General features: G+C 42.0%; 1 protein-coding gene across 2 annotated transcripts in view; it reads right to left on the bottom strand.

Moving 5' to 3' along the window:
• The window catches only part of ARHGAP6 (Rho GTPase activating protein 6), a 311,150-nt gene that overhangs the window by 140,953 nt on the left and 152,597 nt on the right, over window positions 1-17,600 (bottom strand). The window contains exon 1 of one of the 2 annotated variants that reach the window (XM_039714413.1): window positions 16,908-17,132. The exons of the other annotated variant lie outside the window; for it this stretch is intronic. Coding sequence (XP_039570347.1) covers window positions 16,908-16,952 — 45 coding nt within the window. The 5' untranslated portion in view covers window positions 16,953-17,132. Of the gene's footprint in view, window positions 1-16,907; window positions 17,133-17,600 lie in introns of those variants that run through there. 2 annotated transcript variants of the gene reach the window in all.

Raw genomic sequence — 17,600 nt, 5'->3', positions numbered from 1 at the left:
AAAAGTTTCCCATAGATATGGATCTCCCAGTAGTATTTCCTTCTCTAGCAATGGTGACTTCTACACAAAAGCTGAACTTGGCATCTGGAGCAGACCCCTAACACCCCCTCCCTGCACCTCACATCTCAAACCTGCCCAGAGAAGGTAGAGCAGGACAAGGAGCAGGGACCTGTGCACTCGTCCATCCCATCAACCAGCAGCTGGGATAAGCTTCTCACCACCCCCAGGCCATCTGCCATTGTGTGAACAGGCTGGGAAGCACAAGTAACACTGCTGCCCATTTCATTAAAAATTCACACAGAATCCATTTTTGAAGTAATCCAAATGACAGAAAAATTTAAAAATTCATAAACTTTGCCATGGTTTTTAAAACTTCTTAACTTTGTGGATCCCTTCTATCAAAAAAAATGTGAGAGAATTAGCCAATCTGATCTGACCAAATATTTTTATCATTATTAGACATATGTTTACAGACAGACAAGTTTGAAGACAATTTATTCTTAATTTGGCATTTCAGAAGCACCTCTCACCTTTGTAGTGTAACAAAGGCAGCTTTAAGTATGTGAGTGCAGTTGTATTTATTAACACTTTGCATGAGTCACCACTTCCAAATGCCTTATGCTGTCCTTAAAATCATACTGGAATATATTTCCTTTTAACATTTTGCTAAGTGCTACTAAAACTTTACAGCCCTGGGAAAAATAATGTAGGAGAGAGCTGGCACACTTACACTTGAAACAATGAGGCATACAGATCTGTTCATCCTTTACCCATTCAGATTCACAACAAGCAAAAAAACACCTTTACTTAATGTAATGTCATCCATAAAATTTTGCAAATGTGAATTACATTTTCCCCAGAAAATGCAATATATCCCTGGTAAGCCTGCACAAAGGGCCACTGCTCAGCAAAAGATAATGATCTTAAATCCTAAGAGTAGCCATGTAAGAGAGGAAAAAAGCCAATATTAATTTTTATAAAATATATTTAATATTAAAAATAAATAGGTTCACAATAGATTCTCTTTAAAGAGTAGGTACTGTTCTTAGTCTTATGTTTTCTGTTTTCAAAAGTTTGGCAAAACAGAAAGAATAGCACCACTGAAGTGAGTTAGGAAGAGGACTGAAAATGTTCACATTGTTTAAGTTGGTGAGGTCATCTCTGTCAAACACCTACAAAAGTTCCAGGCAGATGTGTGCTTTTCCCATTGACAATGTATCCGTAACCTCTGACAGTGAAATGTCAAAGCTGGAGTTTTCCTCCAAATTAAGCTATCCGTACAAAGAGGAGTTACTGCCACAGGAGTAGAGGTGCAAACAAAAGGAACCTGTTCATATGAGCAGAGGGTTTGCCCGTGGTAATGAACATTTGCTTCACCTACTGTGGTTTCATGTGGCAGGGACACACCTAGGAGCTTCTTCCACAGCTGCTACTCCAAGTGTCAGGAGTTTTTATACGCCCTGGGCCAAGCCACAGATACTGACAGGAGCCAGGGGGCTGCAGCAGCTGCAGGGGATCAGTGCTTGGGCTGTGGGCTGGCTGCCAGACTCAACAGCAGCAGGGTCACCTCATCTATGCCCTTCTCTCTCCCATCAGTACATTGAAATTTCTCCTCCTTTTTGTCCCCCATTATCTTCAGTTTGCTGTCTCCCAACTCCACCTCTCCCTTTTCTGCCCCCAAAACCAAGCACCATTAAAAAGACATTTCAAGAGAAACTCCAGCACAATGAGAAAGATGAGGTAGCTTCCCTCTCCTCCTCCACCTGCAGAGGCAGCAGATCTCAGTCTCTGAGAGGATGATTCTTCCTAATTAAGGAAGTGCAGAATAAAGTTGATTAAGGCAACTATTTAAAAGATGGGAAATAAAAAGTAAAGCCATCAGCTGAAAAGGTTGCCAAGAGCACTATTCATCTAAATGAAGAACACTGCAGCATTGATGTCAGCTGCTAAGCTTGGGCTCCATTTATAGTTGGGGTGAGGAAGGGATCATGACAGAGGACATTTTCCCTTTGACTTCAGGCCATGAAATGAGATCCTGTCACTCTGCTCTCACATTTTTTCTCTACTGTGTGTGAAGCCCATCCCTGAAGAAGGCAACAAACAGAGAGGACAGTTTCTAGGCAGAGAGACAGAATAAGGGTGTCCCTCACAGCAGAGCCAGCATCCTTTCCACAGGCAAAAAAAAATGAAGGAAGGAAAACTTGGATAACTAACAAGCCAGCAAAAGTGCAGTTTCAACTAAAAGCTCATATATTCATGTTGCCCCAAGAATAAATTTCAATCAATACGAAAAGTTGGTCACAGGGCTCTGGAAGAGCCCTTCAGCCGAAGCAGTGAACCAAAAAAAACATCCAACTTCTGAGACACAGATCTTGCTGTGTTTATCTAAGAGGTTACACATAGCTGTGTGCATCAGTAAGGGGCAGGGATCCACAGCTCAGGAAGTTCCCCATATCTTCCATTCTGAGATACTGGCCAGGTGAATTCTGCTAACTTTTCAAGTATTTTCCTTCCCAAGAAATCACATTGCAGTTTTAAGCAATTATGAAGAGTTACAGACTCATAGACTGATTTTCTCTTATAAAAAGTAACAATAAAGAGAACAAATATGCTTCTTTGAAACTCTGAGGAAAAGGATCCCTCTAATTTGCCAGAAGTGTAAGTAAGAATTGCACGAACATGCTTCAACAGTGTTTTTTATCTCTTTGCTATTGCCATTCTCTTTGAAGAAGCAGATTCTCGGGAGAACAATAATTAATAGAGTCAGTCTAGAGACAATTTCCTCCAGTCCCTCTGCAGTGCTAAATTGCATGAGTCTCCAGGAAACAGAGTAAAGTGGACAATATAAAAACAATCTAAACCTACTACAAATGGGAGGAAGATGTGTATGAAAGCAATGAGAGGCATGCACGTTTAAGAGAGCTCCACAAAAGCTGCCATTTCCTTGTCATTTTTTCCCTGTTTTCCTTGATGCTCAAACCTACAGACATTTACTATGACTAGAAGTACATGTTTCAGAGGTCATTTAGGAAGTAATTTAAATACATTTAAGATTGCATACATGTAAACCTATGGAAAGTGCAGGTGAGCAGGGAGATTACCAAAGACTCCTGACACAAATACAAGAAATACATGACTATGAGGTAGGATCATCACACACCACCCCCCCAGAATAAGGCTAAATAGCAGAGACAGTTTTGATCCCAAAGTAGAGAAAACACACACGAGCATCAAAAGAAGGCACCAGAAAGCAGGCTGTCAAAACTCATAAAGGACCTCAGAAACTTCTGGATTAATTATTTTTATGCCTCAGATCCAGCCTATGTGGTGTAGAAGAGGCACCCTCCTGCAAGCACAGCTACAAGTAAAAGTGCAGCAGTGTAATTACTGCAAGTTCATCTCTGCTTTACTAATACACATACCTGGGCCCTTATCTTTTTCTCCAAGTTGGTATAATGTTCATTTCTGTAACTAATGCAATTACTTCTGCTGCTGCCAAAATTGCAACATTTTTCTTCTTTCTTTTTATTTGATTAAAGTTAACACTGGAAAGAGAAGCTTTTAAGGCAAAGGAATTCTGAGAACTAATTGTATAAAACTCACAGGTGAGGTTTTAATAATACCAACACTGGAAATACCACAACAGTCGACAGTCACAACTGGGGATTAGAACAGCAAATCTAAGCTTGCATCAGAACATGGCACACTGCTCTCTGTTTTACAAGATACAAGAAATGACTGTACTCATAAAGGAAACTCTATTAAATGGATAGCTGTACTTAGTTTTGGCAAGGTAACTTCAGCATCTTCTAGCAAGTGTGAAGAAGCTTTGTTGCAGCCTCAGGAGGCCAAGCAGCAAGCCTTGCTTGCTCCCCCCATGTGATGGCCATTGATACCATTGACTTTTGTTAAAAACCAACTGTGATGTGGGGATCGGGTATTCTTATGGATAACCTGAATTGAATACTTCCAGCAGAAAATACAAGAAGAGTATAAAAAACACACACAATTAATACATTGCAATACACATTCATATAGAAAGCAGAAAAGCTTGTGATTACAAAGATCCTTCTTTCCCCAAAGAAACATCTTTTGAGCATTGCTCCTAGCTAACATGATGGTTTGGCCTTCATTTACATGGGTATGTCAGCAGGGCAGTTTATGTGAATGTTTAATTCAGGCTCAAGTGCTGCTCTTGAGTGATGCTGATGCCTCAGTGAGCAAACAAAATCTGCAGTTGAAGTCTGGATGAGCTATCAACCCACAAGACCAATGAAAACCAAGACACTGGTAAGTAGTTGACAAGACTCAGGATTCACAGAACACCGGAGGACAAGGGTATTTTTTCAGCCCTTCCTTGAGTGCCAACACAGTTCCTATACCAGGAATTGTTTTGAAGTGTTACTCAGACAGAGCAGGCACCAAACACTGGTGTATGCTGGCCAAAGGGGCAGTGATCTCACAGCAGCTGCCTGCTGCCAGCAGGAATGGCTCAGGAAGACATTCAGCTACACCATCAGCAAGACTGTATCTACAATGCCCACCCAAACACCACATTACCTCTCTTGTTTGAAACAAATGTGAACACTCCTGTAGCTCTGAACAGGTCAGGATAGTCCTGATCCTCAGTCTTCACTATATTTGCTTATTTGTAACCATCACTGAGGCTGAAAGTGCCACTCATAAGGCTGGGACCATGTGAACCACGTGTGGCTCAACATGGACAAAAAGGACTCCCAAATGCAATGAATTTGAAATCTAAGAAATAATTACAATGGGTGACAGGGAATACAGAGCCATTCATTTACTCACTTCTGCTTCAAGCAGGGAAGCCTTGAGGAGATTCGAAGAAAGCTCACGTAAAAGCAACCTCATTTGCCTGATGAATGGAATCAAAATGTCTGTTTCTTTGTCTGCTTACTTGAAGCCAGATTGAGAAATTGCACTTAGAGTTAACTCTATGTCTAAATACCTAAATACGCAGTGATATGAGTCAGAGTATTTATTGTTGCCTTGCTCCAATCACCCTGTTAAAGCTGCATTCAAGCTTGCTTTAAAAGGGATCCACAAAGATAGCTAGAGGCCAGTTTAGGCAAAATAACAAGACATTAATTCCTCATGGTAACTCATCCCAGAATAAATGTGACCTCTCCTTTTCCCCTTTGATTTTGCATTCTTAATAGATAAATAGAAATTCTACTGAGTTCACAGAAAACTGAGTAGTATTACCATTAGTGGGAAAAAAAGCTTCATGGGAGAAAACAGCAAGATGAATCACCAAGAACATAACAAGGTTATTTGTGAAAACCAAGGAAATACGTACACACTCTATTACACATTATTACATCTAAATGCACCAAAATGCATTAAGCACTTTACAGAACAAGCTATGTACAAACTCTGCTCTTGTCAGTTTATAAATCTGGCTTCATAAACACTGAAACCATCCTCACCCCTTGTCAAGCAGCCATGTGACTGCTGGGATTTTCAGAAGCAATGACTGAGATCTGCTCTCTGGAAGTTTGTTTTACACCAGACCTCGGGAGCAGAGCTGCACCGCTTCAGAAAACTTCAGTAATATACACTGTAAAGAAAACATTCGTCCATGTAAAATGAAACCTTGACTTAGCCTGGCCTTGCACCCTTAGGAGAGGAGCAGTGTTAGACAAGAGATCAAACCTACAAATGTCTGAAACACACAAGACAAACACACACAATGGTATGACAAACTATACGAGACAAGGGGAAAAACAAAGGGAGTAATTTTAACATCAATCTTCCACATCTCTGCAGCCAAAGGTCTTCATTTGAATTTGAAGGGTTCAAACCAAAGTCCCACCTTGCAAAAGGACACCAGCAAAAGTAAAGGAAATATAATTAACAAATGGCAAAGCATGAATATCTGAGCTCTAACAACACTAAACTGAGAAAATGCGTATTACCAAATTACACACAACTTGGGAGAAGTGAAAAACTTTGTTATTTCCTGTGACTTTTGGTCCATTAATCTGCAAAGCCTCACACATTTAAGTAAATAGTTATTAATAGCCAATGTATGGTATTATATCGTATACAGAATGACTACCAAAATGTGTAAATATTCCAACAGAAATCATACAGAATGAGTTAGGCTGATAAATGTGCTCTGCACAGCATTTTTATTAAAAATTTTTGTGCATGATCTATAGAGCATCTGTGTTTCATGATGGCTCATTTTCTCACTTTCTTGCAAGAGAAAGAATTTAAGAGAACTTTAAAATAAGCAATAGATAAACCATCACCAGAAACATGATCGTAAAGGAAAGGAATTCAATAATACTTCTTTTGCTGGAATTTCAGGCATGAATTCTACATAAAGGGCAAGTGATTTAAACAACTAGTACAAAATATAGTAAGATATAAATAAACTCTGCTTAATATTGCATGCTAGCTAGAGGAACAGACACTCTATTTGCAGGCATAGATAATAATTGTAAGGACTTCCTGGCAATAATATTTCTTGTCAAACACTTGGATGTTATGCTCGAGAGAAAAAAAAAAACAACAGCAGATTGTTACTAATCAGATTCCCTCCCTGTGCACATTTAGTTACGCTTTATTTAAGGTAGGGCAGAAACCCTGTCCCCTTCACCATTTTTCAGTCTTGCTGAGAGAAACGAGTTACAACAGCGTAGCATCGTTTTGCTGCACAACAACAATTACTGGCTATTATTTGGCAACACCACAGGAGAAAGAAAAAAAAGCCACAGCTGGCCAGATGAATAGGGCCAGCTCCTAGTAAAGGCATCTTTTCAAGTTCAGCTGTACAGACCTCAAAGTTGCTGAAAGACAATAAATTTGACAGTCAGCCAAGTAATTTTTTTCCCATCACTTCACAGAAGATGACTAAAGGGACCTATGACATATTTAAGGGCACAAAAATAGTTCTTGCTTACCTGGGTTTGAGAAAGTCTGCACCAACACAAATACATAATGAGCTGACTGTACATGGATGATGGAAATGCAGAAAGGAAAAATTATACAAATTGATATGACACACAGTATTGAAAAAATTAAAGTCTTACCACTGTAGCAAGGGCCACAGTCTTGACTCCAGTTCAGCCTAATTTAGAGACTAGCTGGCACTATGGCAATTTTAACTCATGGCCAGAAATGCTGTACTAGTACTGAAGGATTTAAATACTATCCAGCCATTGTGTCTACTTCCTGGAAGTAAAATACATAATTCAGCATCACTCACAACAAACTACCCAAAATCATGCAGAAAAACTCAATAACTGGAGACTCACATATTTCTCATATAAAGGAATGCTCTCAAGACTACAGTGCTACCAGAAAATAAAGATTTGCAGAAGGGAAATCATCAGCTGATCAGCATCCAAAAAGGGCAAGATCACCTCTTCTGTAAATAAATATAAGCAACTCTTTTTGTTAAAGTAACAAAAACATTTGACAGAGTAATGTACAATGTACAGAAGACTGCACAGTTTGCTTTTTTTACCCTTTTTCTCCTCTGTATTTCTGACACAGGTTAATTCTGCCCTCTTGCAACATTTTTATCCTATTAAATTCCTAAAGTTTACGAATTCGACATTGCTTCACATGGGCTGTGCATTCGTGCATGGAAAACCCTGACTAAAATGCAGATACACATTGGAAGAAGACAGGTGAGGAGTAATAAAGCTCAAAAATTTGCATTTAATTAGTCCATTCTCCTGTGGCCTTAGACTGAATTTCAGATTTACATCTATCTAAATCAGACCTTGTGAATACATTTCACAGTAAGACATGCAAAAATAAAAAAGAAAAAAAAAACCACAAGTATTTATAGAGAAATTCATATTATCAGTCCTCAGTAACTCTGAAAACAAAGCTAGCAACTTTATTTCTTCCAGCCACAGTGTCCAACTGCAAGCTCACTCAGCCACAAGAAAACACAGCAGCCCAGAACAATGCACCAGCAAGATCCTTGCCAAAGAGATAAAACTGTGTGTCCTGAATCACAACTGAGCAGGAGTTCACTTTCTGCTGAAGGAGGACTGTGAACTGCCTCTGGAAATCCCAGTGGCTTTAAATCCAAAACTACCAGCTCATGCCGAGAGCCAGACTGGCTCATGCACTTGTGTGACATTGTTGTTTTCACCCCTGGAAAACTTTAGCTTGTGTCCATCATGTACAACTGGAAGCGAGAGGAGCAATTCTCAGCTGCTCACAGTTCATGTCACAGCTGGCAGTCATCTCCTGTGTTCCTCCAACAGGCAGCTCAGGTAATTCAGCTCTTGAGGTTACAGGACACGGCTCAGCAGCTCCCCTGCTCCTGAGCTGAACAGAGGTGTTAGAATGTGCTGCCTGTCACCCAGATAATGCTGAGAGCTACGCACGTACATCTCCAGTGAAAACCCACCGCTGAGACAAGAACCTGAGCTCAAGACATGAACATCTTGCATCCCTCACTGCAGGGGCAGCCCCTGAGGCTCACACGAGCTTCTCGTGGGTTGAAACAAAACCTCCTGCTCATTGCTGCTACCTCTACTTGTGCAAGACACTGCAGACACCACAAGAAGTAAGAGATTCAGCAGCTACAGCTCTGGAAGACATGCACCCTCCAGTTAAAAGCCCAGCCATGTACTTCCCCTCCTGCCACCTGTTCCTACCATTTGTCCAGATGTGCTCAGAGGACAGAACAGGCTGTGAACTCAACAACAAAAGCATTCATAAAGGAGATCACAGAAATATGCATCTGGGAGAGAAGCAATGAGCTAAACAGGGGGTCCTAAATTACTCACAGAGAGCTCTACTTGCAAACAGGAAAACCCCTCTGACATTCTACCACAAGTTCATCAGTGCCATACTCTGCAGTAAAATAAATCACCCATTTTTATTTAAGATAACTTTCACAGCAATTGGGAATATTTCCAACATTCAATATGTGCAGCTACAAAATATGACATTTAAAGGGATATATAATAACAGCATGCAAATATTAATGACAGCCTGCAATGATACAGGACAAGAACAATTTACCACAGAAGAAAAAGATAAACATTTAAGGATTTAAGGCCACAGTACTAGTTAAAGGATGGTTTTATCCAGAGGGTCGCTGGAATGTGAGACAATTTGCCAAGGGAAACGGAGGGTGTGGCCTCTGCATAAAGTTGGACTCCACATCTGTTTCATGAGCTGGGACATATTTCAGCAAGAACAGGACCAGGCTGCAAGTACCTATGGTTTTCTTCCAGCACAATTTGTTTATGGGTTTGCTGGTTTTTTTGTTGGTTTGTTTTTTTGGGTTTTGTGTTTTTTTGGTATGTAGAGATAGCTCCACATACTGTGCTCATTCAAAACCCCACCTGGAAGCAGAAATACATTTCCAAGTTTTCAAGCAAGCTAAATCAAACAATGATCTTCAGATTCTTTTCCACAGCTTGCATTTAAACAAAGTGCTTTGCAAGCCTCAGGATCTTTATTAATAGGACCAGAATGGAAAAAATACAGTAATCACACAAATGAGAATTTCAGCCAGCAAGGATACTGGAGCCATATGCCAAGTCACGTACAGATGAGTGTAACAGGACCTTTTACAAACTAACAGGAAAAAGGGAAAAATAGTCATCATTAAACACCATTTAAATTTACATTTCTGCATCATATCTGACATCCAAACAACATGACTGACTTTGTAAATATTTAAAACTTTGCAAGTATTATACCTTTATCAACATCAAAAGAAGACAACATCAAGTTTCAGGAGATTGGACAGGCCAAAGTCTGGGTGCTACAGGTATACTTAGTTATACAAGATGCTTGATTTCAAAGAAATTGATCATCTACAGTAAACAGAAACAGTGAAGACTGGCTAATCTACTATAATTACAGAACTGTAGAAGTTATAAAATCACAGGACCATCTATCTTCATGGCACAGCGAAAGTGACCGATAGTCAGATTCATATAAACTAATGCACAAAAGTATGAGATATTGTTTTGAAGTAAACAACTGTATGATGAAATATCAACAGCCTCCAATATAATTTCCACAGCTTCAATCACCTGTTTCAAAAATGTAAAGCATCCAAGTATGAAATAACAGCAGACTGTCCTGCAGGTAGTTAAGATCAGCACTTACTCTTCCTGCATACCTGAGGGCACCACAGCCTGAAAAACCCAAACTTTACTTAGGTTGCCCTTAGCAACTGAACACTAAATACAGTCTATTTAAGTACTGCTGTAATATTCAATTTTCCAACAGCATAACATTTTTTGATTTAGTAGAGAATATATTCAGAAAATCCTTCTAAATGTGAGCTATCAATAACACTTAGATAGTAAGCATTAGAAAGAAAAAACATTACTTACTTTTCTTTTTGAGTCAGCCATGCCTGATAAGATCCAGGTATCTCCCAAGAGAGCACTAAGATTTGACACCCCTTTAGAGAAACTTAATGTAAACCATGTGGACTAGTCAGCCAAGGCATGCTACAGAAAGGCTGTCATATTCTCTTTGTAAGCAGTACAATGCATGCAGACCTCCTTTATTCCCTAGACAAGTAAAAGCCATTTCACTCCATGAAGTGAAATGTCTTTCTATATTCTCAAATGTCTCAGAAAGGCAGCAATAGTGTGGAATTTGAACTCTGAGTACATCTTTTCCAAGTCACTAGGAGTTCAGCTGTGATTCTGCTGCAGGTAGAGGTATTCCATTCAAACAAGAGCAGCAAACACACCTTGCCCAGAAATACTAATGGGTGAACAACAGTGGTCCTTAGCAGACAAATCAAAGAAGTTAAAAAATCCCTGCTTACATGATGACACGCAAACCAGAGTATTCCTTAAGTGTCATTTTCATTTGAGATTAAAATTCTAAATATATATGAAATTGCAAAACTACTTTACTATATATAACTCTACAGAAACAAATCTCCTGAGTAAGTAAATTTCCTTCCTCACAGTTCTACACAGACATTTGTGCATAAAAGGTAACCAATTTGCAACTGAAGATAAATACAAGTAGAACCAACTACCTAAATGTATCTGTGACCTCAATCATCTTCCATCTACTTCACTCTTCAGGCTGAAAGATGTGTGAAGACACATCTGCAAATTTCAAAAAGCTTCTGGAAAACAGAACTGAAATACAAACCATCAGCTTGTGTGGGGAATATTGACTAGGTGGAGTTCAACATTTTTACTTCAGGGTGGTTCTGTATCCACACCACCATCATACCTGAACAATCTCTAAAGGCTAGCACGTGTTTCCACACACTGGTTCTTTAGGAAGAGAAGTATTTCCACAGGGAAGGAAAAAAATTTAAAAGGACCAGAGAACAGCCTTTCTCAAAAATCACCAAAAAAGGACATAACAGAGACTGAAATCCTCATCTTGCACTTCTTCTACATGGCTAACCTTCATTCCAGGCACAGGTTGCTGATTTTAGCCACGCATGACCTTGCTGCTCAGGCAGACCTGAGCCCAGACATCACCCTGAAGCTTTGCAAAGGACTGCTGCTGGTTGAGTCAATCTTCTCCTGGAGAAGCAGTATCAGCATAAACCTTCCTGGGGAAGCACAGCACCACATCTGAGCCTAATGATTGCGTGCCCCTCTGTAGAGAAACCCTGAAAATCCACTCACGTGGGAGTTTTATTAAACAGCATCTTTGTAAGTGCTACTACAAGAACTGTAATTGCTCTGCAGGGACAGATTATGCTAGAGATAGACAGAGAAACGGAATAATAGGAAGCTTTACCTCCTGCTGTCTATACACAGGGTGGCCACTCTCTCTGTACTTTAGGCCACTTGTATTCCTGTCAGTGTCTGGGAGCAGACTAAAAAACCACATCAGTGTGGCTCTGCACCTAACCTAGCAAGCCCTGCCCAACTCAACCTGCATGTGCCCCCTGTCTTTCTCCTGCACATGAGAGGAAGAACAGTGATATCCACATGTCAGTGAAGAGCTTTCAGAATACATGAGGTGTTCAAGAGCTGTAAAAAAATAGAATCTGATCAGAATGGAAATCCACTTCGTGTAACTTTTTTTAATCCTGCAACACACACGAGCCCCTTGCTTCCTGGATTCCAGCTCTTTGGTGTTAACTCATGGCCACTTTGCACAGCAGATGAAAAACAGCTGGACTCACTTCAAATTCCATCAATCCCAATCAAAGCTTGGTCTTGGTGTTCATACTGAGTGACAAAGAGAGCTCACTTCCTATATTTATACATGCTCTTTAGAGATTAGCAATAAAAGTACTTTCAAACGTTGCAGAAGTGTAAGCATGAGTCACCACTGTCACTGGGAATTTCACACAAATGAAGAATGAAGCACTGGGCTTAACATTCATCAGAAATCATATTCCTCCTTCCAAAAAATCCAACATGCATAAGGTGAGATAAATCCTTGATAAATAAAATCCAAGAATCACATGCCAGAAATCTGACATTTAACTACTCCTCTACTGCTAATTACCTCTTCTGTAGCTTGCTTATTTGGTGAATTTGATAGTTTTCTTCAAAATTTCCTAATTTGTAAACAACACCTACAGAGCAATTAAACTTCCTGAACAAGTTAGCTCTGATTGTGAGTATTCAGGATAGGAGAAAATAAGAAGCTACCTTTTTGTGAAGTAGAGATGTTTAAGATTTTTTGATGGGCAGGAACTTACTCTCCAGCCCACAGCCTGTCCTCAACCTCACCAAACCTAAGTACAAAAATACACTATGATTGATCTGGATGCACACTGGCCCAGCCTGGTCCTATGCTGTTTCTTGCTGGCAAGACTGCTGGGAAGAGAGAGAAACCAGTCAAATGGTCTAGGTGAAGACAGCACACTTATTAGTTCAGCAAGATAAATTACTTGTAGAATTTCCTACAATTATGGTAACAAATGTGGTCTGCTTGTAGCAGCTAAGTGTGCTGTTAAAATCCATGAGTGGCTGAAGGCTCAAGTCATAAGGCAATGTGTCCTGAAATCAGAAATGCAAGGATATGTGTTTACAAGTGGATTCTTGCAAAACACAAGCAAGCCCAAAGGAGGATGTCATTACCACAACTGCCATATTGAAGGAAAACATCTATTAGCCTCTTTTTACTCCCTCTGTGCTCCAGAAAGCAGGAAGTTCCCTAGTGTCAAGTTTCCACTGAAAACTGTTTCTTCTGTTTTCTCCAGCAAGGGGTCAGCTGGGCACAGGCTGAGCAAACACACAATACAATGCCCCAAACACTGCTGGAGGCGGGGAGAAACCCCTTCTTTTCTCAAAATACTCTCCAATGTCTGAATTTGAGGTGACCTCATTATCACCAATAGATTCAGAAGCTTAAACCAACTCGAAGTTGTGCAGTCCAAGGACTCACATATCCCTTCCACTCTGGATGCCAGAACACTCAATTTTTGACCCCAAGAAAGTCTCATATCTTCTCCTCGGATGAATTCCCCAAGGTATCATTCAAGTCATGGCAGCCACTTCCAAATCCCAGCTCCTCCCCATTTTCTCATATTCCCTGGTGAAAGACAGCCAGACTTTCCTCATCAGGTTAAAATGCCCTTTCCCTTGAGGGAAATCCTTTCTGGTAAATGTTTCAAGACAAAACAAGATTAAAGATATTACACTAAGATTAAAATGGCTATATCCAAACCAGATCATTCTCCAAGCTTTCCGCTTTGAACCACCGAGGGACCGGTTGATTGGGCAACAGCTGAGGCCATTTTGAGTCTGTCACATGAAAAAATTCTACATCTCAAGAAACCAATGGATCTCTCTGGTGTTTTAGCCAAAATACATGAAATAGCTTTTTAGTTTCCCTATAAAAGTAATAAGATGGAGGGGAAAAAAAATAATTTAGCAACAAACAAAAAAAGATCCTGAGTCAGGAAGGTGACCATCCCTTCTAATGAAACTATATGAAAACTGTTCCTGGAACATTTGGAGATTTTAGTATCAGTTACAAACACCACTATACCAAAAAGAGCTTGTAATTCAGAGTAATTCAGCCAGATGATTAATGGGCAGGTAAACTAACCCATGTCTAAAAATTAAAGGGTACGGTTTGGCCAGGCAGCATACATCAAGAATGAGATATTATTTACCTTTCTGTAAGTTTTAATAAAAATATCATCTAAACATATAAGAAAGGGAAAAGAGTCTTTGGACTAATGAAATGACATTAAGAGGGAAAAAATTGTTTCTGTGATCTAATGCAAGTATAACTGTCTCTCAGTCTGCATTTTGGTTCATTTCTCTTACACCTACTCCTTTAATAATACATTTTTATTCATTTTCAACTGGTTGGTTTCTTTTAATTTACTTTTCACTGAAAACAATGTCTTAGTATATTAAAATTACCTCTTTGCCTAGTGGAGTTTTTAGGTAAGTCAACACCAATGCTGAATTCAAAATGGAACTGACATAATTATCAGTCATTCCACTCTCACTTGACACTCTCAGGATCGAATGTGCTATAGGTGATGTGATCATACCCACTGACATAACAGTCTTAAGCTATTAAGTCTGTGTTTGCATAAGCTATGCCTGCAAACACACTAGGAAGCTTCAGAATCACACTGCCATCCCTGTTGATTTATGGCTACATTATTGTGTTGCACTGGCTGTAGCACATTGCAGAGCTCAGGGGCTGGTACAGCAGATGGAATGTCCAAACAACACGAATTTTCCAAGTTTAGCTGACTCTAGCTTGGTCCTGAGGCTCAAATACCCTCCAAGCTGAGAAGCACCAGGAGCACATTCCCCTGTTCAGCATCACCTGAACAAATGCTGTTACCCGTGCTCTGACTACCACAAGACATGAAGCAAAACAAACAACTGGGGAGGACTGGGAGACTTCCTTCAAAAGCACACTGCTGTTTGGAACGAAGAAGCTAGTGCAGAAGCTTCCTTTCATGAAAAACATGAAATTTTAATTATCAGTCCTGAAAATCGGAAGGGAAGCTCACCACAGAAATCACTATAATTTCTTCTGCCAATAAATTAATGGCTATTAAATGCTAGAACACTGCATAATTTTTATTTCACAGTTATCAAAACAATCCAAGAACTTGATTTGTATTTACACCACGCAACTACTTAATGAGAACGGTACTTCGCTACATTTAAGCGGTAATTACTAATGTCTCAATACAAGAAAGCTCTACAGTCTTAGCTCATCATCAAGTCAACACACTTTTCATCTCATCTAGGTTTTTCACAGACTCCATGTTAAGCCTATGCATGGATCATGCACAGCATCCAGATGCCAATTCTCCAGGCAAGCCAGTGATATCAACTACAAATGTCACTTACCTCAAAGATATAACTATGTGTTGCTACTTCATCAGTGAAATATATCCTAAAATAGTAAAAAATACTTTGAAGTTTCATTATTAGATGTGCAATTTCCCTTTTGCTGTGATATACAGCAATCAAAGACCAGGGGTTTTGTCAAAGGGGTAATGGTCATCCGATATGGCTGGCCACCCTTCTTCCCTTGCATGCCTGCTGTCCTGAATTCAATGCACTACCTGCTGCTGGCTCTGGGCATAAAACAGGATTGATACCCAACTGACAGAAACAATAATGTGTTTGCAAGTAGTAGTTAATGGTAGACTGACAAGCACAATCACAGGAAGTAATAAAAGTTTCATGGTGCTAGCACGTGACGTGACTAGCAGTGGTCACCACGCATCGCAATACTCACAGCACCATTACCTGTTGAAAGAAGTGGTTTCAATTTGTTTGGTGTATGACAACTACATTCCTGACGAAATCACTATCACTACTCATACACAGTACCAACGGTATTTGTTTCGATTAACTAATTTAGCTTACCATTACCTCTAAAAACTCTCATATTATTACAGCAGCCGAATGCACTAACACCTACAGCTGAGTGGGTACAAAAATATGTATAGGGACAGACATTAAACCCTGCTGCCCAAAAAAACCCAAGTAGTCTCTTCCAGATTGTTTACACAAGGCTTTAAAAATAAAAGGGTGTATAAAAAGAAGTTTAATTTCATGTCCAATACTGAAGGAATCGAAGTGAAGCAAGTAATAAAAAATAAAAAAAAAACCCCACATCGCAGTGTATCCCGTATTTGATACACTTAGAAATCCATCAATCCATCCCGCCAATCCAGCATCCGTGCTCCCAGGACCAGTGAAGCAAGCCTGCTCCGACTGACAATTCCCACACAACTTTAACACCAGCAATAAAAGTATTCATCACTGACATGGGAGAATACGAGAGCGGCACCAGCCCTTGCATGCAACTGCAATAACTCGTGCTGGAGTTTATTTATGACTTCAGGAGAGGAGGCAGCTGGTTGTTTTAACGCGGCTTTTTTTATTTTTTTTCCCTGCCCGAGCAAACGAGAAAATGCTCCTAATAAGGCTGGTGGAAGTGCAGCGGCTTCTCAACAGCACCAGCTCTCGTGAAGGAAATTAAATAAAGTACGGGAGCGGTGCCGGAACCAGCCCCGAGAGCCCTCCCGGCGATGGGCTCGCCCCCAGCCCGAGACGAGCGGGGGCCGGGCGCGGGGCTCCCGGGACGCCCCGAGCGCCTCCCCGAGCCCCGCTGCCCCGGGAGAGCTGCCCCATCACCGCTGCTGCCAGCTGCAGCCCGCCTGCCCGCGGCCGGCACCGCATCGACCTCTCCTTTATTAATTAAAAATATACATATTTGTATGTCATCTCCAGCAAAGCGCGACACTCCCAGGTAGAAAAGCGGGGGAAAGCCTCCAGCTCGGCGCCCTGCCTGCAGGCTGCGCGCATCGAGTCCCCGCCGGGGCAGGACTGCAGCCGCCTCCCCCCGACGCGCGGCCCCGCGCCTGTGCGGACGGACACACGGACGCTCCCACACCCCACGGCACACGTGGGCGCCCCGGCGCCGCGCAGCCCCTTCCCGCCGGCACTCACCGCGTAGCGCAGCGCCGGCCTCTCGCTGAACACCGAGTCCCCCATGGGCGCGAACGGGCGGCGGCGGCGCCGCTCCCTCCGCTCGGACGGCGGCGGCGCTGGGCGCTGACCCCGACCTGCCGTCCGCCGGCCGCCGCAGCGCTGGGCTCCCGCCCGGCAGCCTGCACCCCCGGCGCCCCTCCTCGTAACTCCCGCCTGCAGCCCGCCCCCGGCTGTCCCCACCCCGCCGCGGGAGCCGGCAGCCCCTCGGCAGAGCCGGGCAGCGGCAGGAGGCGGCTCCCGGCGCCGCCGGAGGGGCGGCGGTTTCGGTTCTCCCGCCCAGCGCCGCTGCCGCCCCGCGGCTCAGCCCGGCGCACCTGCCAGCCCTGCCCGGGCGGACCCCGACCCCGGCCCCGGGCCCGCCGGAGGCGCTGTCCCGAGCCCCAACCGCCCGGCAGCGGCGGCTCCAGCCCACCCGTCCCGCCCCGCAGCCCCGGGCAAACATCGCGCCTGGCAGCACCTGCGGGCGAGGAACCTGGTCCTGCAGGTGAGGACCTAAAGATGAAGGAGAGAGGGACAAATAAATTATAACTTTCCTGTTCATGGTGTTACAATGCATAGTTTGGCTGGACTGGCTCGTGATTCTTTAACATGTAGACTTTGAAAAACAAAATGCTATGTCAAGGCCTATTTGTAATTTCATGAATGTGTCTT

This window comes from Passer montanus, unplaced genomic scaffold (genome assembly GCF_014805655.1).
Source record: "Passer montanus isolate IOZ18808 unplaced genomic scaffold, ASM1480565v1 scaffold3, whole genome shotgun sequence".
In the NCBI taxonomy this organism is placed as follows: domain Eukaryota; kingdom Metazoa; phylum Chordata; class Aves; order Passeriformes; family Passeridae; genus Passer; species Passer montanus.
The sequence above is the reverse complement of the archived record's forward strand: the minus strand, read 5'-3'. Positions and strand labels throughout refer to the sequence as shown.